We start from the raw sequence: 19,375 nt of genomic DNA, 5'->3' as shown, positions 1-19,375 counted from the left end.
ATAAAGATACTCACTGATGCAGGCAAAAGTTCTTCTCATTTGAAAATGATTTTTAAAAGGTGTTACTGAAGCAGTTCTCGTGTCTCACCACTCCTGCCTCAATACGCACACCCTTAGGGGTACGCCAGTTGTGGTAGGGGGTATGTGAATAAAAATGAAAAACAATTGGCGCCTAACACTCACAATTCCGAGTGCACCAGAACGCCTCATGGCACAAGGACAACGGAGCAGAAAGGAAAAAAAGCAAAAAAAGGTGAAGCTCAAATTTAACGCATTCAAACGGAACGATATCTATTTATCAGCGCTCATGTGAAACTTTATCATTGCAAAATGCACATTTTTGACCCGGAATCACTATAAAATTAATTAACCAATTATTATGTTAATTAAGATTCAAAATATTTATGTTTTTTAAGAGTGCAGGAGTACGGGGCACATGTCTTCAGGTCAAATGTCTGAAGGGGTATGCCACTGATATCAAAATATTTATAACCTTGATACTTGAGATTTATGATTTTGTCCTTCCTCTGTTTTTTCTGATGTTGTATATTAGCTTGACTATATTGGAACCCCACTACCTCAGTATACCTCAGGGTTTAAAATAAATCAGCAAATTACTATGATGTCTTGTATTCTTTATGATATGTCTTGAAATACTGTACACTACTTTTTAAAATTTACCAGACGCATTGGGTGAATTTGCGCATAGTATCGGATCGGTATTGCTGATACCAGCCTGACTTTTACACAGTATCAGCTCAGAAATAAAATCAGTGGTATTGCACATCACTAGAGCACACAGCATAGCAATCTTTACTTCCGTAAGCACACGGAAATGCGAGTAATGTCGTGTTTTTGGCATGCACGGCGCTTTGCGTTCACCTTAATGAGTCGCATGTAACAAAGTAAATTCACCAATACTTTGGTGCATTATTTTTAATGCTTTGAGGAGCTATTTTCATAACTATATTAAATTACACAAATTAATGTTTGCGATAAAAGCTTATTATTAAAAAAAAGGAAGAAGAAAAAAAAGATCAGGATTGGAAAGACTATGAAAAAAATCAGATCGGATCGGAAGCCAAAAAATGTGGATCGGGACATCCCTAATAGACACCCTCATCAAAGGCGGCCAACTACAGCATGATCAAGCCTGAGCCTGTGTTTCATGCCCATCGGCAACACCTGGCGTTCCAGGTGTGCCGCCCTGCTTTGAGCCCAGTAAGGGTCCTTGCGCTTGATCCATAGCCACTGGCAGCTTCTTTGGGCCGCTTCAGAGACTGATCTTATTGTCTGTCGCAGAGCCTGTCCATGAATGCCAAGGTCTTCGATTAGCCCGATGGTAGAGGAAGCCACAAAACCTCTGCATCCTACTTCAGCTGGATGGACCTTGGACTTCCATCCTCGTTGTTGTGCATCTGCTGCCAGATCTGTGTAGCGCAGTTTTACTTCGCTCGCTGTTACTTTCCTTTTTTGTTGTATCACTGCGCACTGTCACCTTTCCATTGTTGGTATGTGATGAAGATGGCTGCGACACTCGCATCTTCATCTGCTGCGCAAGCGCCGCAGCCATCTTGTGTACCTATGTCTTCCACAGTAGATGAAGATGAGAGCGTCACGTCTATCTTCATCATGAGTGGACACGCGACAGCGAGCAGTATATACACTGCTCAAAAAAATTAGAGGAACACTTCAAAAACACATCAGATCTAAACTGGGGGGAAAAATGATCTTGAATATGTTTCCTGATAATAAGTGGGTGATGTATTAGTAACAAAATGATGCCACATCATTTGATAGAAATGAAAATGATCACCCTATAGAGGGGGGAAATCAAAGACACCCCAAAAATGAAAGTGAAAAAATGATGCACCACACTGGTCCATTTAGCTAAAATGTCATTGTAGCAACTCAAAATGATTCTCAGTAGTTTGTGTGGCCACCACGTGCTTGTACGCATGCCTGACAACGTCGGGGCATGCTCCTAATGAGACTACAGATGGTGTCCTGGGGGATCTCCTCCCAGATCTGGACCAGGGCATCAATGAGCTCCTGGACGCATGGAGGAGATTCCAGGAGACAGGTAGTTACTCCAGGAGAGCTGGACAGGGCCATAGAAGGTCCTTCAACCCTCAGCAGGATCGGTATCGGCTCCTTAAGTCTTAAGATTTTGATCAGGAGTGTTTGTGTGTGTGTGTGTGTGTGTGTGTGTGTGTGTGTGTGTGTGTGTGTATATGTATGTATATATATGTATCTGTATATTTTGTGCCAGGAACACCAACCTGTCAACTGCATCAGGCTTAGCAATTGTCTGTCTGACTTTCTTGTAGATTTGTGGTAGAGCTTGTCGTGCTAAATAATTGTGACTGTGAAGCTCGCTGGACATCGTGAGTCTATCGTTTTCAGCAGGTTTTCAAAGCCGTTTTTTTCTACTCTGGCAACAGGGTTTAGCAATCTAATAAGACACCTCTTTATAACAACACACCACAGGAGCACAGCAGACAGCCTCTCAGCTTCACATATTCCTTGTATTGGAGTTTGTGACAAGTTTTAAGGGGGTGAAAAATATTTTTTATGCTCTGAATTCAAAGTACCTCCACATTACTGAGCTACTGCATATTCCTTGATGACTAATTCTTCCACCGTAGACGCTTTAGCTTCGACTGGAGCCGCCGGGCTTCTGCTCCACCCCTCCCCCTCCTCCTGCATGCAAGGATGAGGGAGATACAACGTAAATCCTGTCTATACAGGGTTTCCCCTAGGATTTTCTGAAGCTGTGGTGGTGGGCCGCATGGGATTGCTGGCGCTGCCGTGCCGCTGCTGTGTCTGCATTTTTTGGTATTATGACAGTAAATGTTTTAATGACTTAATTATTTATTTAATAACTTATTTATTCAACGTTTTTCAGCAACCAGCAGAACATGAAAGAGGTGAGCTATTTTATGTGATTGCCAACATTTAATTGTAGTTTATTTACAAAGTACATGTCCACTCACTGAGCTCATTTGTCATTACATACAGATGTCATGTTTGAATAGAACACTTATAAAAATACTAAGAGGTGAAGCAACTATTGTTTGGTGAACTAGTCAACATCAGCTGGTGAGGTAGCATACGAGCTACCTGTTGGGAGTGTGATGGCATCACTGTCTAATGCTGGACACACTACGTGTTTGTTGAACAACTCAGACACACAGCTAGTGTTTGGAAGACAAGCCATACGTTTTATAATGATAACAAGAGAGCAAGATTGTTACATGACACTTTAAAAAGTAAGTTAGCATGAATGTGGTAGGCACTTGTAGCTTGCCCGTGATCTAGCTAGCTACCGCCAGTTAGGCAGCGCAAATGGGTAAAAGACCCCAGAAAGGCGAATGAGATTGAAACGTGAATGATCACACACGCTGACATAGATAGGTTTTGCATGTGGCAGGCTGTCGCCAATAGACTATGCATTTTACTGTTTTTTATTTGCTAGTGCCGCTAAATGAGCAAGTGCCAATATTGCAGACAAGCATTTCCGGTGCATGTTTTGTAAAAAAAAAACACAGTTAACATTTTTTGTGATATTTTAAATTGTATTCAAACTAATTGTGGTCAAAATGAGTGTAAATAATAAGCTATATAACATCTGCAGTGTATACATTCATACAATATATTACTTAACATTGTTTTTCAAGTTCATTTTCAAGGTGTGGCAGCTTTTATTTTGTAGTGGCGGGCCGCCACAATCAGTTACATGTAGCGAGAACCCTGCTATATCGATATCAACGATATGGTTGGTTTTGATATCGCGTGTAAAGTAAATATTGATAGTTTAAAAACATCGATATATTGCCCATCCCTACTAAATAAGATGACATATGCGTGTTTTAAAAGGCTTTTCTATCAAGACAATTTGGTGGGAAAAAAAAATCCAGAACTCTAAATAGATAATAAAGCCTATTAGAGGTAATAATAATAAAGGAGGAGGTGTTTTATTTGGGCTCAGCGAGTAGCACAACACATAATCGTTGGTGCAAATGAGTCACTGTGAAGGCTACCTTATTTAAAGCCGATGAGGTTTGCTCTGCAGAGCTGGTGCAAAGATGCAAGATTCCAAATAAAACCAGAGAGGAAGTTGGGCTGTGAAGTGTATTCGATGTCTTCTCTGTGGTGGTTTGCTCTACCGGCTTCTTGCACACACTGTTCAACTTTTTCTTTCCCCCACAAATGACACATTGTTCATCTTCCTGCACAACATCACTATTTCCTTTCCTGCCTTACCAGAATGGCTCCTCTATTGTGGCGGGGTAATATTTCCTGCTGGCTTCTGTGCAAAGGGAAGGCGGTCCGGTGAATGCAAGAGACTTTTTTTTTTCCTGCTCACTTAAGCTCAATGACGTTATCTCTATTTTTCCTGAAAAACACCCTTGTTTATAATTGGCTCCAAAGGAGGAAGCAGGCTGTGAGTTCAGTGACTCTAAATGAAGCTCTAAGCTGAAGGCGCTCATTAAGACCTATCAGGGATGGACTTTAAATTAATTAGCATGCTTTTCCCCTCCTTGTACCATACTAGCTTTAGAAGCATACTCTTTTGCAAGGACCTTGCCTTTTTTGTTCAAGTGCAAGAATATTGTTGGATTAAACCTCAGCCCTGTCACGATAATCGTTAAATCAATTAATCGAACTATAAAAAAAAAAACAACAATGTTGGCTATTTTGCTGGCCTCGATAAATTGACATGTGCATGCATGTTTGTTTTCCTCTCTCTCCTCTCTCTTTACTGCACAGGCTGGATGACAAAAGAGTTCACTCTGCACATTGGTGAAGTTCGTTTTATGTTGGAAGTTGGATTTTTGGCTCCGTAGCAACAGCGGTGTTTCCTCCTCATTGTGACCGAACTGCTCTCTCATGGTGCGGGGAGCTCGCACGGGGAGCAGTAACCAGCCAGCCCTCTTGTGAACTAAACATTTTGAGGCGGCAACCGGAAACATCGGCTAAGTCGGCGAAAAAACATTGATACTCTTACTAGCCACCGAACATGAACATGAGCATGAGCTCATGTACAGCGATAGCTAGTATAAGCTAGCTGCGTTAGCTTGGTTTCGCGGAGCATGCTAATGCTGCTGTGTGTGTGTGTGTGTGTGCGCCTCTCAAGCTGTATGGGTTGTGCTTTGGTGCTTGATGTAATCCAGCGTTTTAGGTTGGCTGTTGACTTTGTACAAGTTGTATGTGAAATAGCGACAACAGCCACTGCTTCCACTACATGTAATTGATCGTGGTGGCCAGCCACTACAAAATAAAAGCCGCCACACCTTAAAAGTTATTTTTAATGTTAAGTTATATATTGTATGAATGAATATTCTGTATATGCTATTTAGATACATACATAGCTTATTATTTACACACATATTGACTAAAATTTGTTTGAAAACAATTTAAAATATCATAAAAATGTTTCACTGCGCTTTATTTTGATAAACATGCACCAGAATCGCCTGCCTGCCGTTTTGGCACTTGCTCATGTGTGACCACAAAAAGTATACGTCTTGTGTTGACTTTCATTTTTCACTTTGTTCCTTATCATTGTGCAAATAAAAAATTGCCAGTTGACAGCTTGTCACATGCCAAACCTATCTATGCCAACGTGCGTGATCGCTCACATTTCAATCTCATTCGACTTTCTGGCATCTTTTACCCATTTCGCGCTGCCTGTCTGGCGGTAGATAGGCAGACAGGCAGGTAGCTAGTTTGCTAGCTAACTAGGTAGCTTGTTATCATTATAATACTTATGGCCTGTCTTCCAAACACTAGATGTGTGACTAAGTTGTTCAACAAACACGTAGTGTGTCCAGCTTTTGACAGTGATGCTATCACAGGGATCTCCAACAGGTAGCGCTTATGCTAGCAGTAGCTCACCAGCTGATGTTGAGTAGTTCAACAAAGAACATTTGCTTCAACTCTTAGTATTTTTATAAGTGTTCTATTCAAAATTGATGTCTGTATTTAATGACAAATGTACACTGAGTAGAGATGTACTTTGTAAATAAAGTACGGTCAAACCTGTCTTAGCGGCCACCTGTATAGAACAGCCACCAAATTTACATGTTATAGACCCTGTGTATAGCGGTCACCTGTCTAGCGCGGCCAGTGGCCACCCATTTTGTATCCCTTGGTCAATATCTGACCGCATATAGCGGCCAAAATGCCGACTCAAGCAGAAGCTTCATGCACGAAAAAGTTTTGTTTTTTAAGCAATGAAGCCGTTGTGTGTAGACTTTAATTACTGAGTCCTAGCTCAGTCACAATCATTCACAAGATCCACACAAACTGTCAGTTGTTCCACATAAAAAAAAGCCGTCCTCTTTGGAGCTTGTTGCAGACAGTGACACCGTTTATTTCCTGGTGTGAGACAGTGTGCACTGGTCAATACTGTAATGCCGCTTGTTGTGGGGAAGGAGAGACTCACGTCGCCGTTGCACTTTAATTGCTTTATTAACAGCGGTTTATTAACCTACAGTAGTAGTTCTTTACAACTTTTATCCGCAGTCCCACAGTGCCCTCTACTGGTCAACAATTTTTTTTCCCCTTATTTTTTCTTTTTTTTCCCCTCTACTGGTCAACATTCAAACTGGATGCCAACCTGTCTATAGAGGCCACCTGTCAAAAGCGGCCACTTTTGCCGTTTCCCTTTAGTGGCCGCTATAGACAAGTTTGACTGTACAATTAAATGTTGGCAGTCACATAAAATAGCTCAAGTAGATTTAATAATGCTGCAAGTTGGACACATATGTGCTATCATAATCTTGGACTATCAATTTATACTGTTTATATAGGACAGATTTCTATAACAAAAATATTGAAATGATTTCATTTTGTTAATTGTTATTTTGAACTAAAAATATATTATTGAACAATTCATTTCATTTCATTAGTTTTACTATAAAACAGGCATCACATTAAATTTAGGTTTGTGTCGAACAGTACAAAATGTTGTATTTTTTTGTACTAATAGTCACACAGTACTATTGGATTAAATAGGCCAGGTATTAGGATAGGTTGTATGACATCCCCATCAGCAGTCCAGTGCATCAACAGTGACTTAACCCCCAATTGGTCCTGTGAGCCCGGTTCTGGTCAGAGATCCGTATCCCTCTCACCGTATCCCTGCGCACTCTCGCCTGTGCATTCTTGTGTATGTGGTAAAGACACTCGCATCTTCTTCCGCGACTGAGCACCGTGGCCATCTTGTTTACGTAGCTGTTCCACAGCAGAAGAAGATGCGACCCGCTCGTGCTCTCACAAATCAATAAGGACCGGAGGTTGGGGACCACTGCTCTATATGACAGCAGTGCTCTACTGTTGACGTACCGCAAAAAACACGAGTCAAAGATCCGTGGAACATTATGCTGGTGTTTAATGACCTACTGCCAAGACGACAGTCAGAGATCCTCCATGTGGCTGTGGTGTTCTGTTGTTTTTAAGGACATACAGCAAAAACAGCACTCGATCCTCTTTAAGACACAAGCCATCTGCTTTTTTAAAATGCTAGTCAACGCTCCCTGGATCGCTTTTCTGTGTTTTTAAGGACTTACTGCAAAAATGCCATTCACACAAAGATCCTCTACATGACAGGAATGCTTTGCTGTCTTTTAAGGACCTAGAGAGATTTGTGGGAACACGAGCCGGGCCGTGGGTCCAAAAAGGTTGTGGACAGGAGCTCTTTATGACAGGAGCTGTCTGCTGTTTTTAATAACATACCCCAAAAATGCTAGTCAACGCTTCATGGAGGGCTTTGCTGTTTTTTTAAGGACCTACTTAAAAAATGGTGTTCAAAGATCCTCTACATGACAGGAATGCTCTGCTGTTTTTTTAAAGGGTCACTAACATGATTTTTCAACTTTGCTTAAATATGTTCTATATTGTTTGTAATCATGTTCTACGTTGTTTGTTTTTTTGAAAGCGAATATTAAATTAGTAAAAATTGAATTTAAAGTACATGACGGGAATTTTATCTGATAGCCCTCTTGGAAAGGGGGCGTTACTCAAGTGACGTCTGCATAGAGACGGCTCTCATCTTAGCAGAGTAAACAAACACTGGAGTTAGCTCGTCGACTTAGTTTGGTATATTTTTCATGAAAATAGTAGTCATGCCAAAACATTGTGTTGCCGCTCGCTGTTCAGTGTCCGAGTGATACTGTAAGTTGGTTTTCTTTTCCAAAAGATGAAGGTTTAGACTACAATGAACGAAGCACGCACGATAGCCACCCGCCCTGGCCACTGAGCAAAGTGGTTTGTTGAAAGCGGACACATGCTGTGAGCGGCCCCGGGTACAGCTGTGGATGCCAGAACCACACAGTATAGCGCGGAGTGAGCTACCTGCCGTGGCCGAGGACGGTGCTTTGTAAGCGGACACATGCTGTGAGCGGCCCCGGGTACAGCTATGGATGCCAGAACCAAACAGTATAGCGCGGAGTGAGCTACCTGCCGTGGCCGAGGACGGTGCTTTGTAAGCGGACACATGCTGTGAGCAACCCTAGGTAGAGCTATGGACGTCAGGGAAAACAAAGTAAGAGCTAATTTCAGTGTATGTGATATGGACCATCGCCTTGTGTCCATTTCACTGAAGACTATTATGAAGAAACACCTTTACAAGTACGGTATAACCACATTTTGGATGCTAGGAAGCTAGCAACAGGACTAAAGGAGGAGAAAGGCATTCAAGTTGCCACAGAACATGTAAACACTATGCCACCATAGCAGCAACATTCAAAGCATTATATACTGTAGTGTATGTTATAAACCTTACTTTCACAGCGATACGTTGTTGGGGTGCCTCGGCCGCCAAACACTATAAAAAAGGCTCCAGAGAGCCCTTTACGCTCATTAGGAAGCCAATTTCAAACAATAATTGAAGGATAAGCAACTCCAAGGTAATTTACACTTACCATTTTGTGTTTGAAGCCGACCAGTCTTCATCTCCATGTCTTTGTCATTGAACACCCCAGCATCCGACATACAGTCCCATCGTCGGTGGTTCCAATAAATATGGCTTAATTCCCTGTTCTGCTAGTTCTCTATTTCATTTCCAGATGTTTCTTCCTTGTCGAAAACTAAATACGCATCGCTCAAGTCTTTGCTATAATGACTGTAAACATATTCCATATCTCGTCCATTCGCTCATGTTTGTTTACTCTAAGATGAGAGCCGCGCCTTCACTGATGTCACTTGGGAAACGCCCCTTGTCTAAGAAGTTCAGACCAAAAATGACGCCCGGCACGTACAAAAATGTCATTTTTACAAATTTAACATTCGCTTTCAAAAAAATGAACGTCGAATATAATTGCACACAATATAGAACATATTTTTGCAAAGTTGAAAAATTATGTCAGTGACGCTTTAAGCATTTACAGCATTCAGTCAGAAATCCTCTATACAACAAGAGCCGTCTGCCGTTTTCAATGGTGTAGCCCAAAACCGCTAGATCCCTGGAATGTTCTGTTTTTTTAAGGATCTACAGTAAAGAAAACGTCAGATCCTCTGTATAACAGGAGTGGTCTGCTGTTCTTCAAAACTTAGTTTAAAAAATGTTAAAGCTGTCCCAGTTTTGAACTGAACTGAAGTCTGAGTCAGGCCTACAAGTTGCCAGTCGAGTTGCTGTGTTGTAGACTACGACTACGGATTCGCAGTTGTGTCAGTTGTAATGATTTCAAACAACAAAAAGAAGTTGTAAAGAAAAAAAAAGTAAGTAAAAGTAAGATGACAACTTTAAACCAAACAAGAAAGGTCTTTCTTGAATTATGACCTTTTTTTTGTAGTTGTTTCGAAATCAGAACACACTGACTGCATGATCCTTGGTGGTCCTACTTGAAATTCTTCCTCGTTTTGGATTCCCTGGCTGAATTGCTGACACTACAAAAAAAAAAAAAAGATGTCAGAAGGCTCTCTTCACTGAACATTATCGACGTCGCTCCGTCTCCTTCATCAGCGTTCCGTAATGACACGTTATCGGTGGCTGCGTGGATTAAAGCGGTTTATAATTGAGGCCCAAAAATGTGGAATTACAATCAGCTGCGTGTTTGGATAAGTGTAGGGAGTGGGTGTCGTCGTCGTGCAATCTGATTCCTCTCTGGCGTCGTCTGCGAGGGTCTTATGTAAGGGGTTACGTCTGGTAATGATGACCCCCTCCTTTCCTCCCTCCCTCCAAACCGGTCTCAGCAAATGATGTTACAATCATTAGATGCCCCGTCTCCAGAGAAATGCATTGTCCACTTCCTCAGCTGGCAAAGAAGAGTCATGTCTCACCTGTGAGGCTGGTCATGTTTTGATGGTTATCCCCCTTTGCGTTAGTTTTAATGGATGCCAATCGTTTTTCATTGCCCTATGAAATGTGGTGCTTTATGTTCTGGATTATGGGCCATTTGGGCTGAGAAAGTGGCCCACTTAAAAACAAACACAGGCATTTCCTGCTATCGGTGATGGCATAATTGAGCGCACCCTGCTGTAAAGTGACTACCCTCTGATGGCTTGAAGTAATGCCGCCTCCCTTTTTTTTTTTTGTTTGTGTTATGACCCTCAACCCATATTGCTACCTTTTGTGTACTTGAAACACGGCAGTGCGTTTCCTGCAGGGGAGGCGTTGGGGGAGGCTTTGTTCATTTATCAGCACGTGGCTGGCGTTCTAGTGAGTTCTCTGCTTGAATTGTCTGAGGGATCACAAACACATTTGAGCTTATTCTTCGATACATACCGACACAAGGCTGACTCATGCGCTTTTTGGCCTCCACTAAAAGATGGCTCATCAGACTGAATGAGCGGGACTGAAACAACGATATACAGCAGTTTGACCTCTTTAAAATAACACCTTCACTTGTTTTACATCAGAACAATAAGGCAAGGTAAGTTTATTTATAGAGAACCATTTGTACACAAGGTAATTCAAAGTGCTTTACAGAAAAGAAGGGTAAAATCACTTCATAAAATCTGTGTAAAATCATTACATAAAATTCAACAAATTCCATAAAACAAAAACATTAAAAATGAAGAGTGCAGATAAAATATTTTCAGTTGTCATATGCACAGTTGAATAGAAAGGTTTTCAGCTTTGATTTGAAATTTGCCAAAGTTGAGGATTGTCACACATCTTCTGGAAGACTGTTGCAGATTTCAGCAGCATAAATCTGAAACGCAGCCTCACCGTGTTTGGTCCTGAACCTGGGCACCCGCAGTAGACAACTCCCTGAGCTTTTCAGAACCAAAGATGGTTTATGTGGCTCTAACATGTCAGAGATGTACTTTGGCGCAAGACCGTGAAAAGACTTGCAAGCCAACAAGCAGAGCTGTTTTAAAGTCTATTGTCTGAGCGACAGGAAGCCAGTGCAGATACCTGAGTACTGGACTAATATGCTCATATTTCCCGGAGGAAGCCGTGCAGAGATCTGAATACTGGACCAATATGGTCATATTTTCTGGTTCTAGTCAGGACTCGAGCAGCAGCATTCTGGATGTACTGCAGCTGTTTTACAGCTTGTTTAGAGAGCCCGGTCAGAATGCCGCTACAGTAGTCCAGCCTGCTGGAGACAAAGGCATAGATTATCGTAAAGCACCGTGTATAAACCTCACTTTTTTTTCCACTGGTAAGAAGCAAAAAATCGGGGTGCGGTTTATACACGATGACAGGTCTGTGACCAGACGCAGAAATTGACCAGAAGCCCATTTTAGAATAGCCGTCTGTGGGTCAGACAGTTGCTTTGACTTTAGCACCCTCTGCTGTACAGTTGCTGAAAATGCTAGTGTATGCAACTAACTTATCTGACGGCTGTCTGTATTTTCACACAGTGAAAGGATCTCTATATACACTGAAGCTAACCTAAGCTTCCAATGTAAAATACAATACAATGTTGGAGTTTATTCAAATTCACACTGAAGCAATGCAATAAAATAATAGAAAAAAAGAGAAGCAGTGAAAGATTAGATATCAAAACATCTCTGAAAATTGCAAATTTCTTTATTTTGATTTATTATTATTATTATTATCATTATTATTATTATTATTATTAATCTGTGCTTAGCCATAATATTAAAGATCTAGATGCCGAAGTTCAGATTTCTTCTTTATTCTTCTTTTTGAAATTGCTTAGTACCTTTATTCAAGATTCAAGAGTTTTATTGTGATATGCATAGTAAAAAAGGCAGTTATACTATGCAATGAAATTCTTATTCTGTTCAGTCTCCCAAGAAAAGAAAGAAAACACGAGAAAGAATAAGAACATAAGAAACATAAATACCAATAAATTAAGCAACAACAACAGAAGAGACATTAATACGAATAAATAATACAAACTAAAATGGACTTCAAACTCCTGTAGCGTCTGCCTGACGGTAGGAGTGTGAATAATGAGTGTTGTGGATGTGTGCTGTCCTTGATGAGCTTGTTTGTTCTTTGTAGGACTCTAGTTTTATAAATGTCTTGCAGTGAGGGGAGGGCTGCCCCAACAATGTTCTGTGAGGTCTTAATCACCCGCTGGAGTGCCTTCCTATCACGTGTTGTACAGTTACCGTACCAAACAGTGATGGAGGCGGTAAGGACACTTTCGATAGTGCATCTGTAGAAGCAACTCAGGATTGTGGTGGACATGCCAAATTTCCTCAGTCTTCTCAGGAAGTTCAGTCTCCTTTGGGACTTCTTGATGATTTGTTGGGTGTTGTGAGACCAGGTGAGGTCCTCGCTGATGTGTGTGCCAAGGAACTTGAAGGTTTTCACCCTCTCCACCTCAGTCTCATCAATAAACAGGGGTCTATGCGGCTCCTTTTCCCTTGTTCTTGGGTCAATGATCATCTCTTTAGTCTTCTCTGTATTGAGAAGGAGATTGTTATCACGACACCAAGCTATGAGGTCCCCCACCTCTCTTCTGTATGATGTTTCAACACCACCAGTGATCAGTCCGATGACTGTAGTGTCATCCGCAAATTTAATGATGCTGGTGGTGTTCTGGGAGGCCACGCAATCATAGGTGAAGAGCGTGTAGAGGAGCTGACTCAGCACACACCCCTGTGGGGTCCCAGTGCTCACAATTCGTGAGCTGGATGTGCGATTGTGGACTCTGACTGACTGGGGCCTGCCTGTGAGAAAGTTAAACACCCAGTTACAGGGGGGGGGTGATAGGCCAAGTGTGAGGAGCTTATTTGTGGGTTTGTGGGGGCAGACTGTATTAAAAGCAGAGCTATAGTCTATAAATAGCATTCTGACATATGTGTCCTGGACCTGTAGGTGAGAAAGGGCTGTGTGGATGGCAGTGTTGACTGCATCATCCGTGGACCGGTTCTGGCGATATGCAAACTGTAGAGGGTCCACAGTTGCCGGGATGCTCTTTTTGATGTGGGTCATGACTGTCCTTTCAAAGCACTTCATAACAATAGGAGTGAGTGCTATAGGGCGATAGTCATTCAAGCAGGTCACGTTGCTCTTCTTGGGTACGGGCACTATGGTGGTGGACTTAAAGCAGGTCGGTACAGATGCTTGTGCAAGCGACAGGTTAAATATGTCAGCAAGCACATCAGCTAGCTCTGATGAGCAAACCTGAAGTGCACGTCCTGAGATGTTGTCTGGGCCTGCTGCTTTTTGTGGGTTTGTTTTGTTCAGAACCCTGCGCACATCAGCTGATGTCACCATGAGAGGTGAGTCCTGTGTGCTCCCCAAGTCCAGCCACCCTCTCTGCTCATCAGGGTCAAAGCGGGCATAGAACTCATTCAGCTCATCTGGAAGTGTGGTATGGCTGGACGTGGCTACGCTACTCCGCTGTCGATAGTCTGTGATGTGCTGGAGCCCCGCTCACATGTGCTGAGGGTCTGAGGTGGAATAGTAGCCCTCCAGCTTCTGTCTGTACTGTCTTTTGGCTTCTCGTATGGACCTCCTCAGGTCATATCTGGCCTTTTTGTAGTCCTCCGCGGTGCCCATGACAAATGCAGTCGAACGAGCACGTAGCTTAGCCCTTACATCACAGTTCATCCACAGCTTTTGATTAGGGTATTTTCTGTAATACTTGGTGGTGGTAACATAACAACAACTTTACGCATGTTGATTTGAGATGAAAGAGTTGCCAAGCATTTGTGAACTAATAAATTTTTTTTTCCCCGCCGTGAGCTTGAAAATGGGGGTGTGGTTTATACACGGTGCTTTACAGTAGTCTCTCTAAATCTGGCTTAGACACTATTCCCTTGATTTTGGCAATGTTTTTTTTTTTTTACTGTAGGTGCTAAAAAGCTGCTGATTTTACTGATTTAATATGGTTGTTGAAGTTACTCCTAGATTTCAAACCTGATGATCAGGTTTTAGAGAAAGAGTCTCAAGGTGGTTTCTCTTTGTTTCTGTGGGCCAAAGTCTATGATTTCTGTTTTGTCTGAGTTTAGCTGGAGAAAGTTGCTGATCTGTTTGATGCAGTGACAAAGTAAATCTGCAGGACCATGTTCACCTGCTGTCAGTGACACGTAGATCTGAGTCTGCATGGTTGTGGGAGGGGCATATTGCAGCTGCGTATTACTTGGCCCAAAGGAAGCATGTACAGATTGAACAATAGGGGTCCCAGGATTGACCCCTGGGGAACCCCACAGGTCATAGCCATTTGGTCTGAGACAAGGAAAGTATCAAACACATTGTTAGAGAGGAGAAAGTCAGTAAGCTGTTGGTATACAACCTTTTCTAAGACTTTTCCCAGGAATGGCAGGTTTGATATGGGCCGATAGTTGTTCAGTACTGTGCCACCAGTTTTTAGGGCCTTTGGAAATGTTCCAGTCTGAAGTGAGATGTTAACTAGATGAGTGAGTTGTGGTAGCAAACTGCTCAGCACAGACTTTAGAAATCTAGTGGGTAACTCATCAAGGCAACACGTTGATGAACCCAGACTTCAGATGATCTCTTCGACTGTTTTGTCAATGACAGGTGTGAAATGTGTCAGTTATTTGTGTTGTAGAAATGATTGTATTTTTTATACTTTGAACCTTGTCATAAAAGAATATAGCAAATTCATTGCAGTTGTATCCAATATTGGCTTTTTTGCAGATAACAGATCTGCTGATTTTGTCTATCTCTCAATTTCTGATTCCGATATCAACCGATAACGATATGTGTAACATCACATATCTTTTTCTTGAGTACATTTTTTCTAAAGTAACAATACTCTTAAATGAGTGAGTAAAGTTGTGGGGAAAGAGGGGAAATAGAATGGTTTCAAAGTGAAAAAAGCAGTAAGCGGCAGAAGCAAGTAGGGACACGTCTGCACTCGACAGAAGCAGGAAGCAGATAACAGAAATGAGAGAAACTGGTTAAACAGGTCTTTTTTTTTTTAACACGACAACAGTGTTTTGGAGAGTGAAAAGTGGACGTTTTTGCCATTTGTTTACCTAAATTGCGATTGAAAGGATAATTGGAGAGGTAGAAACTTGAAATTTCTTTTTAATTCACTATACCGTTGTCCCTCTCAGGTTTGATGATTGCTTCCTCGCTATATTGCATTTTTTTTTAAAATTAATTAATAAATTATTGCCGTTTTGTGGTAGGCTATGGTAATGAAGTCAGCCATGGCATGTCGGACATTATAGAGTGAAAAAAATGTATCCTCCCATTTGATGTGGAAGTTTTTTGCTTCTTTATTTCAGAAGAAATACTGTAAATTCAAGGCTAACTGGTTAGCTTGCTAGCTAGCAGCCGTCTTGAGTCCCTGCAGCATAAGGGTTGTGCAATGTGTTGTAAACCAGTGGTCCCCAAACCCGGGCCGCGGCCCGGTACCGGGCCGTGGGTCATTTGGTACCGGGCCGCACAGAAAGAAAAAATAATTCCATTATTTTTTTTTTTTTTTTATGTTTTATTTTGAAAAGTGGCCAGATTCTCTCTGTTACATCCGTCTCACTGAACGCATGTCTATTGTGGGTGTGCTAACTTTATCTCATGCCGCACAGATAGACTACTACTGTATTTTTACCATTTTTCTTTCACCTCATATTTGGTGTCAAATGCTGATACTATGTGGGAATGCATAAAGGTAAGTTTTGATGACTTATTGAGTACTAATGTGTACATTTGTCTCAAGTTAATTCATGCTAGCACACTGCCTTTTACCACACACGTCAAACAGCCATGTAATCATCTCTCTGGAAAAACTTGAACCTGGAACTTGAACTGGTGGATGGTTGGTCGGCATTCATTTTGGGCTTTTAATTAGATGTTATTCATGTCTTAGTTTTACACAATACATAATAAGATAAATTAGAAGTTTCAAATGACTGTCTTACTGCATCCAGCCTCAGCTGCAATGGCGCCCTGCGAGAAGCCTTGCGGTCAAAGAGAGAAAGCTTTTTTGCCTTTGCCATCAAGTGATCATGGCAGTGTGAATATCTGACACTAAATGACATTGAATCCACATTTCTGGCAAGATTTTGGCATTTAAATGCTGTGGTCTTAAATGTTTGATCAGCTAATCAATAGCTCATTTCACTTTAATGCTTGTTTGCAATAAATTGCTTACTCAAAAAAAATGTCTCACTCACATTTCGTCTTTCTGCATTTTGAAGCTCTACTTAGAACCTCAGAACTTAGAACTTAGAACAGTGCAAAATGTAAGTTATTGTATTTTTCTACTGGTCTTAAAAGTTTGATCACGGGTGTATATATTGAATGGAGCCGTTAATTTACAGTATGTAAAAATGGACATGTACGTAGCTAAGTCTACATTTAGTGCTACTCCGTCCAGCAGAGGCACACTACTTCCAGATAATTGACCTCCATGACAACTTCAACTCTGTGTCCAACGACAAAGCAGAAGATGAATGGTTTCTGAGAGGAGAACATCTAGGCTCGCATGTAAATGAATGTCATGATTACACTGAGCTTGTTAACACTAGCGCCTGACTTGTCGCCCGCGCGTGCATCTCGTGTCGGCTGTTGTTATAAAGGGTATCCGTCACGGCCGGTTGAGCTCTAACATGATGATCACCTTTCACCAGAGAACAGCCGGCGCCAGTGAGAATTTTATTGGACCATTTATTTCCCACCGCCTTTGGTGTTTGGGTTTTTCCCACCACATGGTAGAAATATGTCGATGATTATACAATCAGTGCTTGCCTTGGTTGGACATTGTAAACACGTGGTGTACAAACAGTGTTACGACGGCGCTTGACGTCTCCTCCTCCTTGTAATACTCCCCCCCTTTTTTGTGGTCTTTTTCAGCAATCTACAACTATGATGCCCGGGCAGAGGAGGAGCTGTCACTGCAGATTGGAGACACAGTGCACATACTGGAGACATATGAACGTAAGCACCTCTGTTTTTATTTTGTTATACACGCCTTGTAATATGTCTTCTCCCTTTAGATTGGTACAGAGGGCATAGGCTGAGGAGGAAATCCAGGAAGGTGAGTACAGGGTTAACACTATTCACCTTTGTTATCAGGTGGTCACGGTCGAGTTCTAACCTGGTGAAACTCAAACATGTCTGCAGTTACTGCTTTTTTTCCCCCTCTTGCAGGGCATCTTTCCAGCCTGTTATATCCACCTGAAGGAGGCCACAGTTGAGGGCAGCGGGTCAGTATGTTGACTATGAATGGTGTCTATGTCAAAGCAGCAAATGGGATGTATCGCTACAATTCCAATGACAGACAACAGGTTGCGACGATGGTTTCAAAGTTGTCTGTCTATCTGTAGTAAAAAAAATAATAAAATACGGTAATAGAAAAATACAGTAATAAAAAGACTAGATGCAAAGTTCAGGATGGGGCGGGTTACTGTTTGTGATGAGATTCCACCACAATTGAGTGGTCTGTCGGAATAGTACTTCCCCACACGAACATTCCTTCTCCTCGCGATGACACTTTCCGTGAAATTCCGTGTTTAACGGTAAATTTTATTGGCCAATTCCGCTGTCCCGTCCGCAATTCTGTTAACGCGGAAATCATAGAACCCTACAAGATAGTCTAGAAAGACGAGTGACAGAGATCCATGTTTAGCTAGCAATTCATGTTGAGAACACTTTCTGGCAAACAGGTTCAAACAAACACAGCCATGAATGCACGTGAAGAAAGTGACATATTCACAACAATAACACAATAACATTCACGGATATTGTGATGAGTATGATACGTTTTACTGGCAGTGATAGCCACTGACAACTCCATGCACCCTGCACAGAGCTGAAAGCGAGTGACAGGATTGGTGTTTGACTAGCAATGTGGCAAAACCCTTATTATTCTAAGATTCGTAGATGCTGCAATCATAGACGACCCTTTGGATTTATTGTTGCACACTACAGCAGAGCACATAGCACATGAGACTCCTCGCTAGTGTGTTATAACCAAGCCAGTTACGAATCAACACTTCATTAGTCCAGCACTAAGCTGTCTGTATAGAGAATATTAGATTGAAGATTGACTGACACACACATTAGCACGCTTTTCCACGGTCCAACATTTTTTAAAATTTTTATTTCCGGTTTAGTGTTTGTAATGAGATTCCTTCACAATTGAGCTGTCCGGTGGGGAAATACTTCCCCACATTCCTTCTCCTCACGATGACAGCATTTCTTTCATTCATTTTCATTTCATTCATTAATGTCAATTTCCGCAAGATTCTGCATTTAACAGTAAATTTCGTTTTTATTGGCCAATTCCGTCCATCCGAAATCATAGGGCCCTACCCACGGGGCCTGGCCTGTCGTAGTCCGAAGAGACCACATGGGTCCCCCCCTCCAATGAGCTCACCACTTATGGGAGGGCCAAAGGGGTTGGGTGCTGAGTGAGTTGGGTGGCAGCCGAAAGCGGAGACCTTGGGGATCTGATCCTTGGTTGCAAAAGCTGGTATGTGGAATGTCACCTCTCTGGTGGGGAAGGAGCCTGAGCTGGTGCGCGAGGTGGAGATATTCCGGCGAGATATAGTTGGACTCACCTCAACGCACAGCAAGGGCTCTGGAACCAGTCCTCACAAGAGAGGCTGGACTTTATTTCACTCTGGCGTTGCTGGCAGTTAGAGGCGACGGGCAGGGGTGGCAATTCTTGTTGCGCATCGGCGCTGTACGTTGGAGTTTAACCCGGTGAACGAGAGGGTAGTTTCCCTCCGCCTTCGGGTGGGGGGGACGGGTCCTGACTGTTGTTTGCGCTTATTCTTTTGGCCTCTCATCCAAACGCATACAGAGGTTTTTGTATTTAAGAACAGAGCTTTTGGAATACTTCGGCCAGGGTGAAGACTTTTTCAAAACTCTGACTTCAGCATATTAGTGTGGATGGCGAAGACAAAGCTTTTGACTTGTTGCTGACAGATGATGTAACAGTTATGTGCTATGTGCAATCATGTGTTATTTCCACATTAGTTCTAATTGAATGTGTACAATGGCACGCATAACATTGCTGCT

General features: G+C 42.1%; 2 protein-coding genes across 3 annotated transcripts in view; one reads left to right on the top strand and one right to left on the bottom strand.

Moving 5' to 3' along the window:
* Positions 1–9,878, bottom strand: part of c2h10orf90 (chromosome 2 C10orf90 homolog) — a 52,332-nt gene extending 42,454 nt beyond the window's left edge. The window contains exon 1 of the mRNA XM_054800825.1: positions 8,931–9,878. Within this exon, the coding sequence (XP_054656800.1) occupies positions 8,931–8,933 (3 nt within the window). The 5' untranslated portion in view covers positions 8,934–9,878. The remainder of the gene's footprint in view (positions 1–8,930) is intronic.
* dock1 (dedicator of cytokinesis 1) overlaps positions 1–19,375 on the top strand; it is a 233,058-nt gene that overhangs the window by 9,537 nt on the left and 204,146 nt on the right. For both annotated transcript variants that reach the window (XM_054800773.1, XM_054800780.1), the window contains exons 2-4: positions 17,204–17,287; positions 17,347–17,387; positions 17,501–17,556. In XM_054800773.1, coding sequence (XP_054656748.1) covers positions 17,204–17,287; positions 17,347–17,387; positions 17,501–17,556 — 181 coding nt within the window. The remainder of the gene's footprint in view (positions 1–17,203; positions 17,288–17,346; positions 17,388–17,500; positions 17,557–19,375) is intronic.

The sequence above is a fragment of the Dunckerocampus dactyliophorus genome, chromosome 2, assembly GCF_027744805.1.
Source record: "Dunckerocampus dactyliophorus isolate RoL2022-P2 chromosome 2, RoL_Ddac_1.1, whole genome shotgun sequence".
NCBI classification, from domain to species: Eukaryota; Metazoa; Chordata; class Actinopteri; order Syngnathiformes; family Syngnathidae; genus Dunckerocampus; species Dunckerocampus dactyliophorus.
Note: the sequence above shows the minus strand (reverse complement) of the source record. Positions and strands in the feature narration are given on the sequence as shown.